The 21,777-nt window shown below is 42.0% G+C and overlaps 1 protein-coding gene across 1 annotated transcript in view; it reads left to right on the top strand.

The window, feature by feature from the left end:
- The window catches only part of TET1 (tet methylcytosine dioxygenase 1), a 63,488-nt gene that overhangs the window by 25,230 nt on the left and 16,481 nt on the right, over positions 1-21,777 (top strand). Inside the window, exons 4-7 of the mRNA XM_058841443.1 lie at positions 5,641-8,158; positions 9,376-9,466; positions 10,080-10,173; positions 21,457-21,665. Coding sequence (XP_058697426.1) covers positions 5,641-8,158; positions 9,376-9,466; positions 10,080-10,173; positions 21,457-21,665 — 2,912 coding nt within the window. The remainder of the gene's footprint in view (positions 1-5,640; positions 8,159-9,375; positions 9,467-10,079; positions 10,174-21,456; positions 21,666-21,777) is intronic.

A 21,777-nucleotide genomic window follows, 5' to 3' on the forward strand; every position in this document is an offset into this window, starting at 1 on the left:
TACATATTGCTGCTGATTGTATCATTTTTCTTTTCTGGTTTAATTGAGTGTTATATTTTCTAGAGCTGCCAGGGTCTCTTTGAGTGCTTGGTTTCAATGTTGAAGGCAAGTGATTGAGTAATTCAAAACACCAGTAAAAACCAAACCAAACCCAAAACCCAGAGAAAACAAAAATGACCAGGCAAGATGCTTGTTTATATTTGCTTCTGTGGCAGAAAAAGTACTGCAATGTTTGGGGCTTTTTCTTTCTTAACAAATTCACTTCTTGGATGTCTCTGTAGGAGAATATGGTGTCCTTCACTCTCTGTTCTTTCTTATTCCTGTTTGTAGCTTTTCCAAGATAGAGAAAGGAGTTGATGGAAACAGTAATTTGAGTTTATGGTTAAGAGAGTCTATTTCCAAATAGTAATCCAATAAATACATTTCTATAGGAGCCACCATTTGAAACCTTTACAGTCAGAATTAGTGTCCTGTAGTTTTTAATTTTGTTATTAAGTGTATCCTTTAGGGTCTGTGATCTGTTGATCTTTATAAGTGGTCTCACTGAAGCTGTTGCACAAGGTGGCTGGGAAGTCTCTGCTCTGGCAGTGCTGTAGGAGAGAAAAGGAAGAGAACAAAGGTTTAAAGACTTTGAGGCCATAATGTACTAATTCCTCCTGGAAAGAGACAGTAAGGAGCTTTTTGGTGGGAAGGCTGATTTGTGTTGGAAGAAATGGCAGAGAGGATATAAATGTAGATTAAATGGAGATGAAACTGAGAGCTAAGCTGTAGCTTGGAGAATGTTCTTTGCTGTTGTGGATACAAATATGGGGGGAAAAAAGCAACCAGCAACCAGAGCAGACTTTTCAGCTGTAGAAAGATCCAGTGTGAAGTGCTGCCTGCTGTGATGCTCAAGTTGGTGACTGGGTGATTTGATACACAGGGAAGTTGGAAGTGAGGGGGATATTTCCAGGAAAGCATTTCTCCAGATTTGCAGGACCTCTTGTTCTCTGAGTTTCTGTATAAATCAGCTTCTGCGGTAAAATTTATCAACATAATTTTGCCAGGTCCTGTCCTTCAGTGCCATCTGTGAACGCTGCTCTCTTGAGGAACAAAACACCTTGTACATTCAGGCTGTTACAGTAACAAAGGTCCCCAATCTGTTCCTGTGCACTAAGACCTGTAGAAAATGTGCCTTAGCTGAGCCACTGTAGGACTGTGGTACCCTGAGAAACTCCTTCATGTCCACAGATATGCAGTGTGCTGGTACCTGCTTTATGCCTGTGCTGAGATTGATGGGGAATGTGCCCCAGCTTGGCCCTACTCTGCTGTTCTGTCTTTTGGGAGCCTGCTTGGACACCCTGCTCAGGCTGCAGCCTTGGGCAGCAATCTACAGCATGTTGCTGCTGTCTGCATTATTGCAGTAGTCAGACATGTCATGTGGTCTGAAATAGAAGTTTATTCTTACTTGTATTATATTTATATCTGTCTTTAATGAAAATAATAATCCAAGAAGAAAACTTAGCTGTATTCAGGAGGTGACCTATAGCTTCCACAGCATCCCACCTTCTCTCTGCCTCTGTTCTAACCAGTGCATGGTGTCCTACATTGCACTCGGCATAAGCAACTGTTTCTCCACACCTCTGCTCTGTCTCCCTGATGCCTGTCCTAGCCATGTCTTCTCTCCTTATCCCTGCATGTTGGGTCCTGTCCAGTTCAAGTCCTGGATTCTGCTGAATTTCTGCATGTCCTGGGGAGCAGACAGTGGACAGCAGGAATAAATGATGGAAGAGTAAATTCCTGCTCATCAGCTGCTCGGTGCTTTCTTGCGTCTTGGTAAGGCAATGATACCTGACAGACCATGAGCCAAACACCCTGTTTGAATGTTAGCTGAAGTACATTTGGGTCTTTTCCAAACAGTTTTTCTGAAACACAACACTTCTCTCGTTGTTTTTGATCTCTGAGGAGCTGCCAGCTGTGTCCCAGCTTGGAGAGACATGTGGGGCTGGCTGTGTGGCTGCAGACACTGCAGCAGGATCCAGGCTTACCCGTGGCACTGCAGCTTGCAGGTGCTTCTCACCCACTCATCCTTTTGTGCTGATGAATGTTGAGACCCTGCAAGAGCTGTGTTTTGAGTCATCCCACTTTTGGCACAAACAGGGGGTGCAAGTATTGTTTGATGTGTTGGGCACTGTATTTGTATGGGACCTGGGCAGAATCTTACAAGGAGAGCTGCTTAGGAGATTTGGCATTAGTTGTGTTATTCAAGACTTGCTTGTAGAGCCATTTTATCAGTGGCTGGACATGGCATCATCTGTTATTTCTTGTTTATGAGATCCTCCTGGTGTCCTTTAGTGTAGTGTGTGTTGCTACCACCTGTAGAGGTTTGGAATGAGGGACACAAATCCATGGCCTGCTTGCTACTCAGATGTGGAAATATATTTGGGGCAGCTTAAGCATTACGTTTTGCCTGGGAATTGATTAATTCTGTATTACCTCAGGGGCATCACGTGCTAAAGGAGAAGTTAATAGTAAGTCTGACTCTTCAAAATGTCAAATGATTTGCTGTAACTGGCTGTTTGTGTGTGCTGGAAGCATTAGCTCACAGTGAATTCTTGTGTGTGTGTATATACAAGATAGTGTTTGAAGTTCCAGTAATACAGCAATGGCCACAGCAGGCTCTGTGCTTCCTGTCCCAACAGCACAAGCTGCTGCAGAGCCCAGGCTTGAGCAGGATTTGTTAGTGGCTCGTGTCTCCTGGCAGAGGAGAGCTCTCCTTAATGACAGAGAGAAAGGAAATTACTGCTATTGATCTGCTTTATTTATTCTTCAGCTTTGCACTGCGTTTGTGTAAAAGCCTCAGAAGCTGAGAATGTTAACGCTGTTGCTTGGGGTTGTGATATCCTTGCCTGTAGTTGGCACTGGGGTTTTTACAGGCAGTTGAGGACTTGAAGATAGATTGTTTCTAGGTTGAGGGGAAGAATCAAATGAGCTCTGTCCCTGGTAGTGTGTCTGCCTTTGTCTTTGTGGTGGGAAATATTAACTTCACGTGCTAACAGAATATCCAGTGGCCCTTTCTGTTTGAGAGGGAAAAGCAAAGGTATCTTTTAGGATCCACTGCAGTTTATATTAATATATGATATTTATATTATTTATTCTAATGGGGGATAAAGCAGCAGAGTGCTTCAAAGGCAGAGTTTGATTAAAACAATAACATTTAATTTCATGACAATATTTTGACTTCATGTGGAAAAATAGAATATGAACTAACTCATGCCAGTGATATGATTCATCTGAGGTTTTTTTTCTTCCTCATTGCACGTGGGCAGCTTCTAGTAATGTTAGTGGAAAATATGAAGTATGAAGAATATTTTTTTTTTTAAGCAATTCCACCTTTGCTGCTGGGATCATTGGAGGTCTGTAGGGACACAGTAATACCTGTGCAGTGCTAGCAGATGAGGGAATATCCTGAGTATTTTTGATCATAGCTGTGCTTTTTGATGAGATAAAGTGTTTTATTGAGTAACAGTCTAGTTGGGAGGACTGTGATGACACTTCTGTACTGGGTGCTGGATTCTATGTCGGGTCTTCTCATCTCTGCTAATTGTGGATGAAGCCTCTTCCTTCCCTATGCTTCTTACTGCTCCCAAATTACCAGACTTAAGTTATTAATTATTTTAATGTAGTGAACAGTCCCTATAATGATGAATGGAATGCAAAATGTGGTGTTGTGTTGAAAATGTGCAATTGATGGGGAATTAATTTTCATCTATTTGATTTTATGTCTTCAGCCTCCTACTTGTTGGATTAAATAATTTTTAATAAAAATTTTACATGGCTGGGAATCTTTTGGATTGGTGGAGATGTACTTTTGCCTAAGAATAACAATTCTACTTCTTTCTGAAGTTAAGGTTATTGAAATTCAGCTTTTGTGCAGGTGTAGAATTGTGGGGTTCTACTCTTTTATGGTGAACCCTGAAAATATTTTTTTCTACCAACAGAATGGTGGAACCTGTTCAGCTTTGGTGGATCCTCAGTGACCCTCTGGGTCTGGAAATCATTCACTGAGAATCACCAGGACCCAGAGGAGCTCACTGACCAATAGTCAGGATCAGTGTGTACTGAAAAGACATTAAATAAGGAATCTCTTTGTATATAAAATCTGTAGGCTTGACTTAGCTGCACAGGTGCTGGACATGTTTTTACATAACATTTCCATGAGAAGTTATGATGCCTCTCAGAACATTTAGGATGTGCTGTGGATTCCTGGGTTTGTGTTTCAGCAGTTGCAAGGTAACCACTGAGCTCCAGCTGGAACTGCCTTGTTTTGCCTGGGGGTTTATGGCAGTTCCATCTTGATGGTTTTAATTAATCATGAATCTCTTTTGCATTTATTTTCCTGGGTTCTGTCAGAAGTCCATGGCATTTGTTGGTAGGAGCACAGAAGCATCTCTGAATTCTACTGGGTGGCATTTTCTGGGCACTGCTGTGAGGTCCTGTGCCTACACAGGGTTAATTAGCCCCTCTTGTTGATGATACCTAATTTGAAAAGCAGACCTGGTTTTCTTTTTTTAAAAAAAAAGAAAACCTTCTTTTTTTATTTTCTTTTAAGTACAGGTTGCAGGGGACTGAAGAGCTCTTAAATGTTGCAATCAGATAAAAGAACAGCACTGTCTACTGTGATTCAAAATTATTTTTTCAAAATTTGAATAGCATAAGAAAAAATGGATTCCTGCCTTAATTACTGTTTCTGCATAAGTTTCTGCCTTAATTAGTTTTAGTTCTGCTTTGCATAACTCCTTTCTTCATATCCATAATACTATCTTAAAGCCCATATATATATATATTTTCTTTCCAGGACACAATATTCTGACTCTGTCTAGACTTTGACATTGCTTCAACCACATGAACTGTGTAATATCAGTGAAGATCAAGAACATGTTTAACAAAATACTAAAATGTAGCATTTACTAAAATCCAGTTTTGAATAGCTTATATGAGAGACCGCTGAGAAACCTGGAAATTTCCATCTACATACAGAAGCTAAACATCTGTTTAAAGAGTAACTTCCAAGTGAGCTGATGTAAATTGGATTGCTATTCATTTCTGCTTAGGGTTTGTAATTATTTAAGGACTTGAAGCAAGATTGTCTGGTTTTCAGGATTAGCTAGTGTCCAACCAAGTGGTGTACTGGTTAAGCCAGTTTATTGGTCTAGCCAAATGAATGTAATTATGCCGAATTACTGCTGAACTTTGTGATATAATCCTTTGCATTTCAGTCTTGCTTTTTAACATAAGTTTTTAACCTTTTTTTAATCTGATCATGCAAATTAATTCAAAATTGAATCCTTACATCTAGTTCTAAATGCTAACATCCTTTATCTGACTGTTCATTTCACTAGTCCCCCACCACCACATTTGCCCAGTTTCTTCCCCTGTACCTCAACAGTGGGGAAAAATAGCTATAAATATGGATAGGGTCTTTAGCCTTCAGGTTATTTTATAACTTCCTGTTTTGTTTATTTTCCAGTGTCTGTGCCTAATTAGGATATTCCTCATGTCTGTCAAAGTAGGGATTAATTGCTGTAAATATGAAGCTTCTTATTCTTAATGTGCTTTGAACAGCTGTTACAACAAGGGTTTTTTATTGTTGTTTTATAGGCAAATTTAGAAAACAAAGCAGTAAATGGCCGCAGACCAGAACTCATGGAATGCAGTATATGTGGTCATGGTGAAAAATACAGGGTGAAGACAAGCCAAGCAGTACCCATTGAAAATGTGCAGTCTAAGGAGAAAGAGAGAATGACTGGCTTAGAAGCAGAGAAGTGGGCACATAACGAGAAGCCATCCTTCGGTGTCCACGTCAACGGCGACATCCACGGAGCTGTGACGGGCACGGAACACTTGAAACACGCTGACCACAGTGAAAGAGCAGCCTCTCCCAGTCAGTTCACTGAGCCAAAAAAATCCTTGGTGCACACCATCAAAAATGGCATTAAAACCCTGCATTATTCACCACCAGAAGCAGTTGCTTCACTGAAAAATGTATCTGCAGAGGAAAGGACAGATTTGACAAGCAACTCCCACATGCAATGGCCGAAGGGTAGCAATCTGAATAATGTAGTAAGCACTCTGACGAGTGGCACTGGCTGTGTTCATCCAGAAAACCAAGGGAATGTTTTAATGAAAGAGGAAAACTGCACCTGCAGCATCTCTGAGTATTCTGATCAGTCAGTTTTGCAGACAGGTTCCAGCTTGGATGTGCAGGAGAGCTTGTGTTGTCCTCTGCTGCCTGAAGAAGAGCTGCAGGCAGGGAAGGATGGCTTTAAAGTACCGAATGTGGAGACACTGCCTGAGAATTCTGCACTCCAGCCCACTTTTTTGTCCCTGATTAAAACCAGAAATTTAACTCTGGAGCAGGTTGTAGCTATTGAAGCTTTAACACAGTTGTCTGAAGCTCCTTTAGAAACAACTTCACCAGCTAAAACTGAAAGTACTGAATGTACAGGAGAAACAACTTCCAACTTGCTCCATGGTTTTCAAAGGGATATCTCATCCTCCTTTACATCCTCTGCATTGCAAGAAATCAAAGACACTTACTTAGAGAATGAACAACAGCTCTTGGCTCACTGCGCTCACTCGCAGAAGCAGCTCCCTAATAAGGCAGTGTTATACAATGGCCAAAGTTCAGTGTCTGAATTGTGTGATAAACCTGCCAATCCGGCTGGTGAGATGTATAAATTACAGTTATCCTCAAGAGATACCAAAACTTTATCTGACTTAACATCTAATGCAGCATTTTCAGGATATGATTCCAACAAAAGTTGTGCTCATGAGCCAGTCACCCTCGCAGGGTATTGCAATGCTTCATGTGATGTCCAGCAAATAAGGAACAACTTGGAAGCTCCTGGCCAGTTAGAGCAAAAGCCAGCGTGTAATGATTCAAAATTGGAAGGTAGTTCTTTGATTAAAGAAGGAGGAATTCACAGCCAGGATGAAGAGGATGTAGCTGCACAACTAACTCAACTGGCAGCACTGATTGAATCAAACCAGACGAATCCAGAGCAGAAGAACGATATAAAGGCATCACTGCTTAATCTAATATCACATGAGAGGCAGCCAAAATATAACCAAGATGTGTTGCAGAAAAAAGAAACCGTATTTTTTAGGCATAATTATAGTTCCTTACTGTTAAAGCAAAAACAAGCAACAAATAAGAAAGGAAATGCTGTGCCATGGAAACCAAGACACAAAAAGAAGCCTCAAGAAGCACGCTATCAACAAAATAATCAAAACCAGCTAGAGCTGTTGTCATGCCAGCATAGTGAATTGCAGGACATTTGGATATCATCAAAACTGCACAAGCTTGGTCAAACTGGGCCACAGGATTCCAGGGTGGCTCAGTCTGAAAAGAAATCTCCAAGAACCAAAGTACAGAGAGCACTCAGTCAAAACACTTTAGCATCACAAGAAAAAACGAGATTATTTCTCCCACAAGCACAGATAAAATTCCACAGGTGTTTACCTGAGGAGAAAAAAAAAGACAGGTTGTTTGGCTGTGAAGTGGTGAATGAGCAAATGAAAACTGCGGGCTCCAGTGACACACTAGGCACTGATGCATTGAAAAATGAAGTTGTTGCACATAGCCAACACAGCGACCTGTCCTCCCGTAATCCTCTGGCTGCTTCACAGCTGAAAACAGCATCCTTGTTGAAAAGACCAACTGAAAACCTACAGATGTTTACAGAAAAATGTAATTCTCAGGTACAGCAAACAGCAAATGTCAGTCAGGCGCATCCTTTGCCACCAACTTTTAACCAGTCTAACCTGAGAGCTAACGAAATGTGTAGTGAAAACAAAGCCTATGTTCAGCAGGTCAAACAACAGGTAGATCCGAAGTCCCAGGTGCTGCCTGTTCCCTGTGGTGGGGCCCAGGTGCCAGGTGCTGCTGAAGCTCTCAGGAATATGGAGTGTGTGGGTGAGGTGACCGTTCTGACATCAACCAGTTTGGGTACTGACCACGCCCAGAGCACAGGCGACTCAGGGTGTTCCCCAGCAAAAAACACGCTCAGCAGTTTCCTTGAATCACCCATGAAGTTTCTTGATACCCCTACAAAAAATTTAATAGACACACCTACCAAAAAAGGACAATCTGAATTGCCAACTTGTGACTGTGTTGGTAAGTGTTTTCGCTAACTTTTGCCTGTACGTGTCAAATGGAGGTGTGCTCATGTTGCTTCCTTTAATGTGAGGAAGTGTATGTGATGGCTGTTGCACAAGAATCGGTGTTTCACCATTAGAAGACCGGAGGAAATTGTCTTTCCCCTCCTTTGTAACGTTTGCTTGGTGTTCTTTGGGCCTGCAGAGCACAGCAGAATCGAGGATTTTATTTTTTTGTACTGCAGCTGGCAGGTTTACATCCTCCACTTAAATGTAACCCTGGAGGAGAGGGAGTTTTTCTGTTCATTGTTCTGCCATTGCTGGTTTGTGCTTTATGTGCATTTCCCTGCACTGTTATCAGGTCATGACTTTGATGGTCTAGAACTGGTTTGTGCTTGAGTGGGCTGGGCAGCAGTGTCCCAGTGTATTTTCCTTGTTGCCTAAATCTGCTAGACAAGCAGGAGAGCGTAGCTGGCCTTGCTCCCATCACTGTTATTCCCGATGGCCACTGTGGGATGGCCTGGGAGAGTCCATGGCCAAAGCTCCTGACACCTCTGGCCACAGGAGGAGAGCTCAGGTGGAGTGGAGGTGGGGGCACTTGCAGAGTGACTCTGTTGCAGCAGGAGGTGTCAGAGCAAGCTCTGCATGGAGGGTTGTGCAGGCACAGCTTGGCTGAGGCTGTGAGATGCGCGGTGTTGTCACTGCCAAAGCACCCAGATGGGAAGACAGGTCAGAGCCTTCACAGCAAATCATCTGCAGGCAGATTGTTTCACCTTAGCTTTGTGTCCTGAATCAACTGAGTGCTTGTTAAGAAGCCTGGGTTATGTTTTCTGTTCTGTAGGATATGATTAGCTGTTAATTTATTTTATTGCCCTCAATTCCCCTTTGTCTAAAATGAATTAATAATGTTCCTACCAACAAGGATATTGGGAGTTTTACTTAGGAAATACCAGCTCCTCCAATGAAAGTTTTAAAGAATGCAAAATATTGCTATATTTAGGGTTTTACTTAAGAACATTAAAAAAATGCTAGCAAAATCACTGGAGGAAATAAGCATAAAATAATTCCAAAGCAACTGAAGAAAAAAGCCTGTCATACCCTTCATGATATTTCAGGGTCAAACTCTGTGTTCTAATTTAATTTGGAAGGCATTTCCGTAAACTGTTTCTAAGTTTATTTTTCATGGGGTAAATAAATTTTGGATGTGCCAACACAGTTTTCTTTACCTGCTTGCAGAGCAAATTATAGAGAAAGATGAAGGCCCCTATTACACGCACCTCGGGACAGGACCAAGTGTTGCTGCTGTGAGAGAAATTATGGAGAACAGGTGAGGAGAATTCAGCTTTTAATGCTCATTGTATTTTTGACTGTCTAAACAGGGAAGAAGTAGAGCTCTGAGAAATGAAGTGTTGTCTTTAGCTTTGTTTTGCTGGACTTTTGTCAGTACTCAATTATAAAGTGTTTTCTTGTTCAGATGTGCATGAGGTGAGCATGAGCACTTCAGGTCCAAATTCGTGTGTCTTTTCTGAGCCCAGGGCTGGAGTTCAAGTGCAGTTTGTTCTGAAGTACCCTTGAAGTCAGTAGGAAGGACAGAGATCAGCAGCTGGCAGAATAAGGTTTTCTGGTGTCCTACCTGTGAAGAAGCTGTGGCAAACTGGAAAGAAAAAGGTCATATTAGTTTAGATTGCACTATGATCTGTATGCAGATACCATTTCCTAAGTGCCAGAAGTTTATCAGAAGAGACATGTCAAAAACTAGTCTTGCAAGTAGGATTATAAATTAAAAGGTTGTTTTTTGTTTTTTGTTTTTTTGCTTTATAAATACTTTGTTTATAAAATACTCCAGTAAAAATAAATTCATTAATCTTTTACTGAAAATGTTTCCTCTTTTCAAATGGTCTACAGTAGTTTGTTTTACTCATGAACTTTTTTTAATGCAGGTATGGAGCGAAAGGAAGCGCTGTAAGAATAGAGGTAGTGGTTTATACAGGAAAGGAAGGAAAAAGCTCTCAGGGGTGTCCAATTGCCAAGTGGGTAAGTTTCTATATTAAATCAATAAAGTTGTTTTGTGTGGCTTCAAATGATGTGCAGTCCTTGACCTAAAATCTCATCTGATCTTTAATGAAGATCTGAATTTTAATTGATTGAAAAGTCTGCCTGAATGATGAAGCAAAGGAAAACGATTTTTTTTACCTTTTTTGTTTAAATTTAAGGTGCGGAGCTGTATGTTACGTACTGTGGTTTGAATGAGTGTGAAAGGGAGAGGCTTAACAGAGCTGGCAGAGATGACCAAGGGTGGAAATACCCTGACAGTGTCTGAAAGTTGGAGTGTTTTTCGAAATAGGTCACTGAGAATTGTAAAAGAGAGAAAAGATGGTTGGTTGGGGGAGTTGGAAAGCTATCCAGGAACATTTTTAAAAACCCTTCTCAGTTGCATGACCACTTAAAGAAAAGAGTGATGGAAGAATTTCAGTCTCATATGCCAAGGGGTTCATTACTATTTTTGAGGAACTGAACTCAGGATTTGAAAATGTGAATGTTATGATGATAGTTTTCACCAAAGTCTTGTCTCACATTGCTTCATAGGAGCCAGGAAATGAGGTAACAGACACAAGCTCCAGGAGAGAGCTTGGAAAGAATTGATTGTCCTTAATCTTTGCTGAAACCACTGAGGGAGGTAAAAAGTAGACTGGAAATCTTTTAAACTGAGTTTTGGAAAATAATAAAAGAACTTGGCTGTTAAAAAAAACTGTATTGCTGTATTTAGGAATTTCAGACTTGATTGAAAAAACTGTGAAGGTAACTGTACAGTTGATAGGGTAGTGTTTGTAACTACATGCCAAAAATAAGGTTATTGCTTATTGTATGTGAGTGAATTTGCATGTTAAACATTTACTGCTTGTGCTTGGAACAGTCAAAATGTGTTTTTTATACTCGATACATAAACTGTTTTTCAGAAGGGAATCACTTATGTGATTGTGCATCAGATAATATTTAATAACAAACCCAGTATGCAAGAAAAAAAAAATAATTTCATAAACAACTGAACCAAAAAGAATGGAAACATTTTTCTCAGTGTTTCAGCTAAGCAAAACACTGAGTTTTAACAGAGGACAGGAGCTAAAAATTTCACCACAGAAACAGTTGAGAAGGAAGAAGGCATTTAAAACTAACTCTTAACCTTGATTTTTGTGTCGCCAGTATCAGCAGACTGCGTTTTGTGTAAGGCAGAACTGGCAGCATCTCTGGTCCCTGAGCGTGGCTGGAGGTGTCCTGCAGGAGGGGGCACTGGGGCAGTCAGAAAGCCCTGGGGGGCCTCTGCAGAGGGCTGGTTTAAGGTATGGGCACCTGCTCTCCAGTGAGGTTTTCACCTTCCTGTATGTAAAATGTTTGTGAGGTGTAGCTTCAGTGTTCATTTAACCAAAGTTGTAAGGAGCAGTGACTTTCTCCTGTGTGAGTTCACACCTAAAGAGGAGGAATGGTTTTCCAAGTGTGCTGTTGCTGTGTGACTGTTCAGTACAAGAGAGGGAAGGGAATTTCTGACATCTGTAGAACTGTTTCATCCTGTATAAGATCCACATTTCGGGTTGATGTTCTTAAAGTGTTGCATTAATTTTTCATGGGCAGTGCTACTTTTAATCCTTTCATGGAGCATATTTGGGTTTTGGCTACAACCAAAGAAACTGGATGGCGAGATTTGTTTGAAAGCATCTGGAAAAGGTTTGCTGTTCTCTTTGATACTTGCAGCCATGAGCTCTGTAGCTGCACAGGGACTTTCACTTACTCATTTCCAGTGTCCTTTGGAACAGACTCATTTCTGCTTTGCAGATGGACATGCTCCTGCCCTTAGGGCTCTGCAGGGACTCGCTGCTGAGAGCACTGGGATGGAGCTCTGCTGAAGCAAACAGGATAGGAGAATGGAACTTATCTGTTGATCGCATTGAACTATTTTTTCCCAATTAATTTTCCCCATTTCCACTAGGTTATTTTATCTTTTTGGTTTACTAGAAATATTTTAAGATTAAAGGAGGCTTTCTGAAGTACCTGTGTCCATACATTCTTCTGTTAGTGACTGCATTCCATAATACTGATTGTCTCTGAAGTTATTGTCTCTTAAGTGACTCCCAAGATGGACCTGGTGTGTTAAACATCTTCTGGGACAGATTCCTTTCTTAGATTTCAGGTTGCCATAAACTTTCAGAATTATTTCTCTTTCATTCTTTTAATAATAATAACCATATCTACTGTATTTTTTTTTTTAATGTATAATATTTTAGGGTGATACTTTGTCCCTCTGGATGTGAACAAGAATGCTCCTATTAGCTAAACATTTTCAGTTATTACTGCCCAGGGCTGGAAACCTTGTGCCTGTTCTCTGTGTAGGTATCAGACTGACACCCACATGAACTGGGGAGATGAGCTTGTGATTGTTTGCACTGCATGAGGCAGCAACAACAATTGCTTGACCTCTGGGGATTTTTCTTCTCCCCATCAAATCACGTTGTCACATTTGTTTGTCAGAACAGAATTAATAGAGTTTTGGCACAGATTCCCAATGTGTGGATATCTGTGTAGGTGTGTGGTCAGAAAATAACTTGCCATCCTGGGACACTTGCTGGGGTAAATGTGTTCTTCCTTCTTTTCTGTTTGGATTTCTTTTGCTCTGTCCAAGTCATGATACTGTTTTGTAATATGTTAAAGAAAAGAAAGCTTTGAAGTCCTGGAATGACCAGCCTGTCACTCAGCAGGCTGTAGGTTTAATGAAAGCTTTCATGTTACTGTGCTTCCCTAGAACCAGCAGTGGTGACTGTTTGATCAGAGCTTCAGCTTGTAACAGATGTGCTGTGGTTTGGTTTTCTCCTGCTCTGGGTGATGGTCAATTACAATTACCTCAATTTATGTGAAAAGGTTGATGAGTTTGTGAGTTGTTCATGAGTAGCTCACTGTAGGCATCATCCTGCAGCACTGAAGCCAATGGCACATCAGTGCTGACCCCAGAAGGGGTTGAGATTTGGGTTTTGCTGGTTTTGGATTAAATCCATTTCCTGTGGGTTTCTTCTCCTGGTTTCAGTGGATGTTGCCTTGGATCACCTAAGGTATCATTGCTGTCTCTTGCCTTCGTTTGGAGTTGCAATGCAATTTTTAAGGCTCCAGCTCTGGGGAAAAAACCAAGGGAGAAGAAATGACAAAATCTTCCAGGTCAGGCTGAGGTTCTTTTTGCCAATGTTGTGTCTCTGTGGCTGATCAATGGCACGAAGGTGGAAGAGCAGGACGGTTGCCTCCCAGAAGGCTCACTTGGTCTGTAGTAATTCACAGCTTTGTGCTTCCCTGAGCTGGAGGCAGTGTTTTTGTGTTCAGTTGCCTTTCATGAATGTCATCTTCTCCCTTTCCTTCCTGTTCCCTCATGCTGGAAGTTAAAATGCTGGCAATGATGATTTCAGCCCTCTGCTCCATTCCCAGTAATTCCTTGCAGTTGTTTTTGCTTTTTCACCGATGCAGAGCAGTGATTTGGCATTTCCATAGGCCAGATTCTCATTCCTGCATGGTAATGCCCAACTCAGAGTCCATCTCTATCCAAAAACAGACCCACAGAAACGCTGAGCTGTGATTTGAGAAGTTTGAGCTCTCGCTGTGTATCAGCTTTGCTGGGTGATCCCTGCCTTGCCCACACTGACACCAGGCTGATGCCATCACAGCATCAACTGATTTCCTCCAGGGGCTTTCCACAGAGCTGGGTCCTGCTGGGAGAATTCAGGGCCTCTGGTAATAATGTATTAAAAATCAAGACAATGCACATCACATTTAATACTGCAGTTGTTTCATCCTTGACTTTCTTTTGTGGGTATCAGCTGAACTTGGCAAAGTCCTGCTCTTTGGGGGCAGGACATGAGGGTTTGGATTTTGTTTGTGTTTGTTTTTTACAATTGTCCTCTAACCATTTTTGTCAGGGCTTTAACTGAAAGAAAAAAAATTGAGTGTCCTCTGTGAAGCTTTTCTGACATGGGAATCTTTCCCAACTTCTTGTTTGTGAACTTCTAAGCCTTATCTTCTCTGAATGCCTTTTTTTTCCTGATTTTTTGTTTGTTTGGTTGGTTTTGATTTTGGGGTTTTTATTAACAGTTGGATGATCTGTTGTCCTTTTAGATTCTGTTATCCTGATGGTAGCCCTAATTTCTTTGCAAATACAGTGTTATGGTGCTTTTATGCCTTTTGGATGTTGTTTCTTAGCCTCTTTCACTTGTGTACTGTTTTCTGTTTGCCTTTTATGAGGTTTTTTTATTTATAGCTTGACAGATCTTTATTTTCTTTATTTTGGCTGTTTATTAGTAAGCTGTATAAATAAAAAAAAAATAGGGGTGGAATAAAAGCAGATAAAAGTCCTCCTTACACCCCTGTACAAACACAAACCTGATATTAGCCACTAAAAATAATGATTTTAGAGCAATGCTTAGCCCACGGTTATAATCAAGATTTCCTAGATCACTGAACCGATAGGAACTTGTAACTAAATGCCAGAAACTATAATTTGTGAAGTGCTGAGTAAGCATTAATAACAATAAATGTGTTCTGTAGATGCAGAGCAGATTTTTTTTTCAGTTTGCTAGTTTGGTTTGAGTTGAGAAAGTCATTGAAAGTGGGAATTGAGAAAGTGAGGAAATGGAGAAGTTACTCCTGCTTTGTCTCTCTGTTACTGTTAGTATTAGAAGAGATGTGTAATCCATTAAAGGGAAGTGGCTCTGATGGTTATTTTCTGTTCAGGGGTCAGGAGTTCTGCTGCAGTCCTGGGGACCGTGAAGCTGTCATGCATTTGGAACACGAGTGGGGAATTTTTAAAATAGATTTGAAAAAGACTTTAAACTAAATTCTGCTGGACTGACTGTCTCCTAGACACAGGTGGAAGTAGGATGTGCAGTTCCACTCTGCTTTAAGCAGCCTACTGTACTTTGTGCTTTTATTTCATTTATTAAACTGTCTTTATACTGAAGTGATGCTCTCCATAGGAGAAGTCTTCAAGGAGATTATTTTTAGGAGATAGAGAGGGTGGTTGGTGGGGGTTTCGTTCATTTTTTCTATAGTGTTTTCCTGGAGCATCCCTTTCTTGCTGTAGTGTTGTATCTCATGATAGTGTGTGGAGCTGTGCAGGCACTGTTTTCACTGTTGGCTAAATACAGAATTAGAGGAGTTTATTTTGGACAGAAATGTTTGTAACATCATCCAAAGTAAAGCTGTTCATTAAGTAAAAGTAATAAAGTAAAAATGAAGGAGAAAAGCTGTGTTAAGGTAAACAAGGTTAAGTATTATTAACAAGCAAGAATTTTGGTATTATCACTACTTTATTTAAAGCAAAGTGACCTCTGAACAATCCCTACCAAAGCAAGTGCAGCTTTCCATGGCTGCAGTCTGGCAGAAGGGGAAGTTTGAGGGAGTGAGGAGGGGAAGGGCACTGGCAGCTGAGATGTGGATTTTGTCCTCACTTCTGCAGTGCTGGTGGCGTGACTGCAGAAGAATCGCTTACCCTGTATGTGCTGCAATCTGCTCATCTGTCACTGCTGCAGCACCGGTGCCAGGAGCAACTGCACAAGAAGTGTTTGCAGATCACTGCAGATATTGCACATCAGTGATAGTCCTGCAGAAATGGCTAAAGAGCTTTACAGGGTTGGATTGACTGCAGCTGTTCAGAGCTAACTCCTTTGATGTAGTCTGCTAGCGCTGAGAAAATTCAGCACAGTGGAACTTACTTCCATTTTAATATCTCTTAGACATGCTGAGAATAAAAGGATGTAACAGTAAGAAAAGAGTTCTAATATGATTTAGTGTGTATTTAAGGGGCAATTAGAAAAAAGGAGGGCAGACTTCTGTGACAAGCTGGGCCATTTGTCCTGCTGTCTGTCACAGCACCAGCTGCCAGAACAGCAGCAGCTTTGGACAGCACCTTGCACTGGTGGATTATTAAGGAATTGTAACTTAGCAGAGTCTTGTCCTGCATTGAGGGATCTCTATACACAGACTCTGTACAGAAGCAGAATCTGCAGGTTAGAAAACTTGGAGCCACAGTGCTGTAAGTTAGTTTCCTATTTCAGGAAATTACAGGGAACAGTTAAACGTGTTCTCACTTTGAAATCAATTACTTATACTCTGCAAAGCAGACAAAGTTTATTTTACTGAAGAAATTCAGAATGGGCTGGAGGGAATGCTGCAGTGGAACCACGTGGAGGTGGAAAAAACCTAAAAAGGACGTTTTTGTTGGTTTTGAGGGGGGGGAGGGAAGTTTATCCAGTAATTTACAGGAGTGTATTTAACACAGTTACAATTTTGTGCTCTTTGCTAGCAGTGTCTGGTTTCTATCATGTTAAAGGTAACACAGCTCTTCTGGTAATGGTAATTGGAAAGTAATTTCTCATCCATGTGGTAATTCAGCATCTGGTGCACTGAGCTTCTGCAGGCTGACTCTTAGCTACTTTCATAAGTCGTGTACGTGCTAATTTAGATAGACTGGCTTATGTCTCGTAACATTTTTACTCACAATGGACTTATTCCTTGTTCTAGAGCTCCTGCCAAGGAAGTAGAACTTGAGCATTTGGACAGCTGAAGCAGGTTTTATTGATAGTGTAACTTTACTGATGTTGTTCACTGCAAACCATTTAGAAATTGCTTGAAAAACGTGGGAGACAGGAGCCAAACTGCTGTTGATAAAAAGTTGTTCAGGATAATGAAGAGGAGGGACATCATGAAGAGCAGGAAAGACTTGCAATCAGAAAAAAATGGCCATTAAAATAATAGCTAAAACTGACTTGATAAATACAAAAGTCCCACAGAAAGCAGTGTTGTGGTTTCATTTACACAGTGATGGACACTGGGCTGTTGGTGCTCAAGATAATGGTTCATTAGACACCAGCTTGTTCAGCTGTGATGGGAACAGCAAAAGAAACCAGTGAGAATTATTGGGGAGGAACAACAAAATAGTGGAATAGTTCTGGCTCTGTGAGAAATCTGTTGCACCTCAGGCTGGCTGGGTCTGGTCCTCCCTCTCCAGAAAGCACAGCAGAACTGGGAAAGGCAGGTGCAAACTGGCCAGCCTGGCAGGGAGGGAAGGGGAGAAGAAAGCAGGGCTGTCTCAAGTCTCCAATGGCATGGAGAGCTCAACAGCCATGTCTTACCCAGTCTCATCCTGGACCAAAACCAGAGGGCACTGGCAGGGACTGAGCTGGAAGGAAGGAAAGGCAATGATTTTTTTCTTTCACATAATCTGTAATTAAACTTTCCTGGTAATGTAGTGGGTGATGTATTGCTGCATAGATTTAAAAATAAGTGGAGAAATGCAGAAAAGGCAGATCCTTGAAAAGCTGGGAGAGAGCACATCCCCTGAGCTGCTGCTGGCTGGCTGGAAGGTGCCTGGCTTCACTGAGAACCATCTCCACATCCCAGTGTCTTTTTTGCTGCTCATCCATAGGCAGCTGCTGTTAATCAAGCTCAGGATCAGGATAAGGCTGGGCAGGACAGTTTGCTGCCCTGACCTTGTTCTTGTACTCTTCAGTTTTTAGAATCCCTGTATCTTCACTATTGTTTTATACAAAGGCGTGAAAAAACTTCTCTTGTTTATCCCAAACTTGTTGCTGAATTGCTGCACCAAATTCTGCTACGTAAGGCACCTCTTCAATAAGCATGCTGCAGTTTTGGCTCATGCTTTCTGGTAAGAAAATTGGGTGAGCCTAGACCTTTGTGGCTGTAGAAACAGGTGTAGCTGTGGTGTGTTGCCTTAAGATCTGTTGATTGTGTTTGGGTCTGAGTTGGTTGCTCATATTCTCAGGTTCTGGTGTTTGAGACTATCTGGGCTAGCTGATAAAATGAATGCTGCCTTCCTCTGGATGTAAACTGCAACAAGGACACCTGGATATCTGTAGGAATGCAGAACGTGGTAGTGGTGGGTGCACAGCTACAGCACCAGAGGGATGGTCCAAATAACTGAGCATCCTGTCCAAATTAGCACCTGCAAGGATGGTACTAATGGTACTGTGTGTCCAGCATGGGAGTGCTCTAAGGGAAAGCGTGTGGAATGTGTGGAGGGGGCTGTGCCCCATGTCAGTGTTTCCTTTTTGTCATGTTCCATGGTCATGTTGGCACCCAGGTGAGGGAGTGGCTATCCTGTCACTTCATGCCCCGTTACTGAGTGCAGAGCAGGGCCAGTGGGGATCAGTTGAGCTTTGTGCAGAAGTTTGTTAGGTTTTGTTCTTCCCAGAGGTTCTGTGTTGCAGCTGAAACAGATTATTCATTGTTAATGTGGGAGTCTTGGTGGATGCTTAGCACTGATGACATTGAGTGCTTGCTGAAATGAGCTCAGGGCTGATCTGGCCCTGCATAATTCCAAGAAGCTGACCATGGCATCACAGGATCATTTATGCTGGAAAAGCCCTCTAGGATCATTGAGTCCCATCATTAACCCAGCACTGCCAACAAGCACTACACCACATCCCTAAACACCACTTCTGTGTGTCTTTTAAATTCCCCCAGGGACGGGAACTCCCCCACTGCCCTGGGCAGCCTGTGCCAAGGCTTGACAGTCCCTTCTCGGAATAAATTGTTCCTAATATCCAACCTAAACCTTCCTTGGGACAACTTCAGGGTGGTGCTATTGCTTGTTGCATTTAAGTGTTACATAATGCTTCACAAACTTGTTACAAGTCTGTTTTGTTGATTATGTTATTTTTCTAGTGTGAGTCAGACAGTCAGTCATGGTTAGCTTGTGTGGAAAAGCAATTGCAGGAGAAAGGATTTTATTTTCCCATTCTAAAAACCGAGCTTTTCAGTTCTCCCACTTAACAAATGATTACTTTCTCATGCCTTTTAAATGCATTAGGGACCAAAATAAAACAAACTGAAGTACTAAATTATTTACTTTATCACTGTTGCTAACTACATCACAGAAATCATGAGTAATACCAAAAACCTTTGGACACAAGGTTTGCCAGCTGATCGCTGCATTGTTCCCAGTCTGAGGAAACACTCGAGAGTTTGGTCCTGCTCAGAGCTGCTTTTCTGTACATCCAGTGTGGCACTGCTGAGGGTTTATTATTACACAAGAGAGACTCAGTTTATCACTTCTGTGAGAATGGCAGGGATGTAATGTGGGGAGAATCCTCAGTTGCTGGGGGAAAGCAGCTGTGGCTGTGCTGCCCCTGGCCGTGGGTCTGCTGTGGTGCAGAGTGGGCTCTTGTGAGCCTGCACCAGGTGGGAGAAGTGCCTGATCTCCAGGACAGGGTGAGCACATGGTGTAATCTGACCCGCAGACACAAAATTCACACAGCTCCTAAATCCCTTCCCTGCCTTTGTGTCCTCAAAGGTGATGCACTCTAAAATGATTTGGGGTCCAATAAGTGTATTGGATTCTCTGCTATATACATAATGAAGCAAATTCCAGCTACACTGAACTCCAGGGAAGTGTGGTCTTGGTTTAAAGGAAATAATAAATTTTCATTGTGTTCACTTGTCATTTTTCCTGGACTCTGTTTCTAGTTTAAAGCTGTAAGAGAACTTAAAAGAGGCAACCTAAAGTTACACAGTACCAGACTGTGCTATTGAAGTTACACCTAGAAATAAATATAAAAAAACAAATTAAAAAAGAAAAGTAAAAGCATCATTTCACACTGAGTAACCAAATTAATTTGTTCTGGCTTGAAGGAACTGTGCTGCCTCAGGAATGTAAAACTCACATTGACTTGAGTAACCTGTATTGTTTATCAGCCATAACAGATTTCTGTAAACCTCACCTAAATGTAAATGTGTTGGATTCTTTTTCTTTCTTTATAAAACATACTGAACTGTTGGGGAGTCACAACCAAGATTCCTTTTGAGGAATGGTCTATCAGAGGCATTTACTCATTTTCTCATTAAGCTTAAGGCTGATTTTAGGAGTATAAGATTAACTTTAGAAGGGCCATACTTTTATCTCTTGACACAAATAAACTTTAAGCTTGGGTCTTCCCGCTCAGCCTGCACAGATGCTCTCTCCAACTGTTCATCCGTTGTAAACATTTTCATTTGCAGATGAATTGCAAGTGTGCTTTGGTCCCTGCTTTTGCTGAGTCCAAATGACTTCGATATTCAGAGGTGATCAGGCTAGGGGGTCACATATGAGTGACAGCTGCACATCTGGCAGCAAAGCACATTTGACATCAGTCCAATAGGGAATCTGCCTGAAAGCTCAGCTATTTGGAGGCACTGAAAGAGAAGGTGAACTGTTGCCTTCCTGCTTTTGTGGGAGCTCTGGGTGAAGGTTGGGCTGAGCAGCTCTGTGCCTGCAGCAGGTTGGTTGCAGCAGAGCTGGCTGAGAGGAGCGCAGGGTTTGGGCACTCACTGCAAGAGCCACACAGATCCCCAGCCTGTATCACAGGGCTGAGGAGCACTGAGCCTCTACTGCCTCACAGAGCACCAGGCCTGTGGTGTTTGGAGCTTCACACTGCAAAGTTGAAACCTTTGCTGGAGGCTTTGTGCTGGCTAAAACACATTGAATAAATAAACCTGTTTTCCACAACTGTGTTCTAGTATTACCTATGCTTTTTATGATCTTAAATGCAACTCTGTTTCAGATTGTGGCAAAAACCTAAATTTGTGGGAGTAGGACTATAATTTTTTCCCATTTTTTTTCAGTGATGTACTGTACTCTTCCATACTGGTTAGTCTGTGTGTGAGGAATAAGGTTGCTGTGTGTATCATACAGGTTAGTAAAAGCTTCAGCACTCTAAGAATTTTAATACAGGCAGTCTAGGGATGTGTTCTGAAAAATCCCATTCCTTCCCTCACTAAGAGCACAGTCTGTTTCATTGTTTTCTTCTAATTTTCTTTGCAAGGTGGGAACCATCTTAGATACTGATCTGTAACACTGGTGGCTGCCCTAGCACTGTGTGTGCCTTTGGAGTGTGTTTTCACAGACCTGCCTTCTGGAGTGTTTGGCACTACGCTTTCTGCCATATTTTCAAGGCAATTTTGGGTTCTCAGGGGATCTGTTGTCCTTCTAGAGGTTGTTTTCCTTGTAATTCATCTTCTTTATTGCTTGTGTACAACACCTAAAATATTTCTCCTCCTGTAAAATGTGCTGCTATTTCTACTGCAGGGAAAAGAGCAACACAAAATCGTGTTCTACACCAGAGACTGAGTGATGCTGTCCCAGTGATGCTGTCCCAGTGATGCTGTCCCAGTCCTGCTTGCAGTGGACACTCTGGGCAGCATTTCTTGCTTTTCCAGGCCTTCTGTGTCCAGAGAAGAGCAGCTCACGAGGTGATGCCCATGCTTAGCCAAGAATAATCCAAATGATTCTTGCAGGTGATCCGAAGAAGCAGCGATGAGGAGAAGTTGCTGTGCTTGGTCCGTCAGCGCGCGGGGCACCACTGCCAGACGGCTGTGATCGTGATCCTGATCCTGGCCTGGGAGGGGATCCCGCACCTCCTGGCGGACACGCTCTACAAGGAGCTGACACAGAGCCTGCGCAAGTACGGCTGTCCCACCAGCCGGCGCTGCGCCCTCAACGAAGAGTGAGTCCCTGCCTGGGAGCCTGGAGGGTTCTTGGCCATTCAGGAGTTCAGCTCCTACATCTACAGCTCCAAAGCACGGCTGTCATTTGTGTCACACCTCCCTCCTGGCTTT

Source organism: Poecile atricapillus, chromosome 6, assembly GCF_030490865.1.
Source record: "Poecile atricapillus isolate bPoeAtr1 chromosome 6, bPoeAtr1.hap1, whole genome shotgun sequence".
NCBI classification, from domain to species: domain Eukaryota; kingdom Metazoa; phylum Chordata; class Aves; order Passeriformes; family Paridae; genus Poecile; species Poecile atricapillus.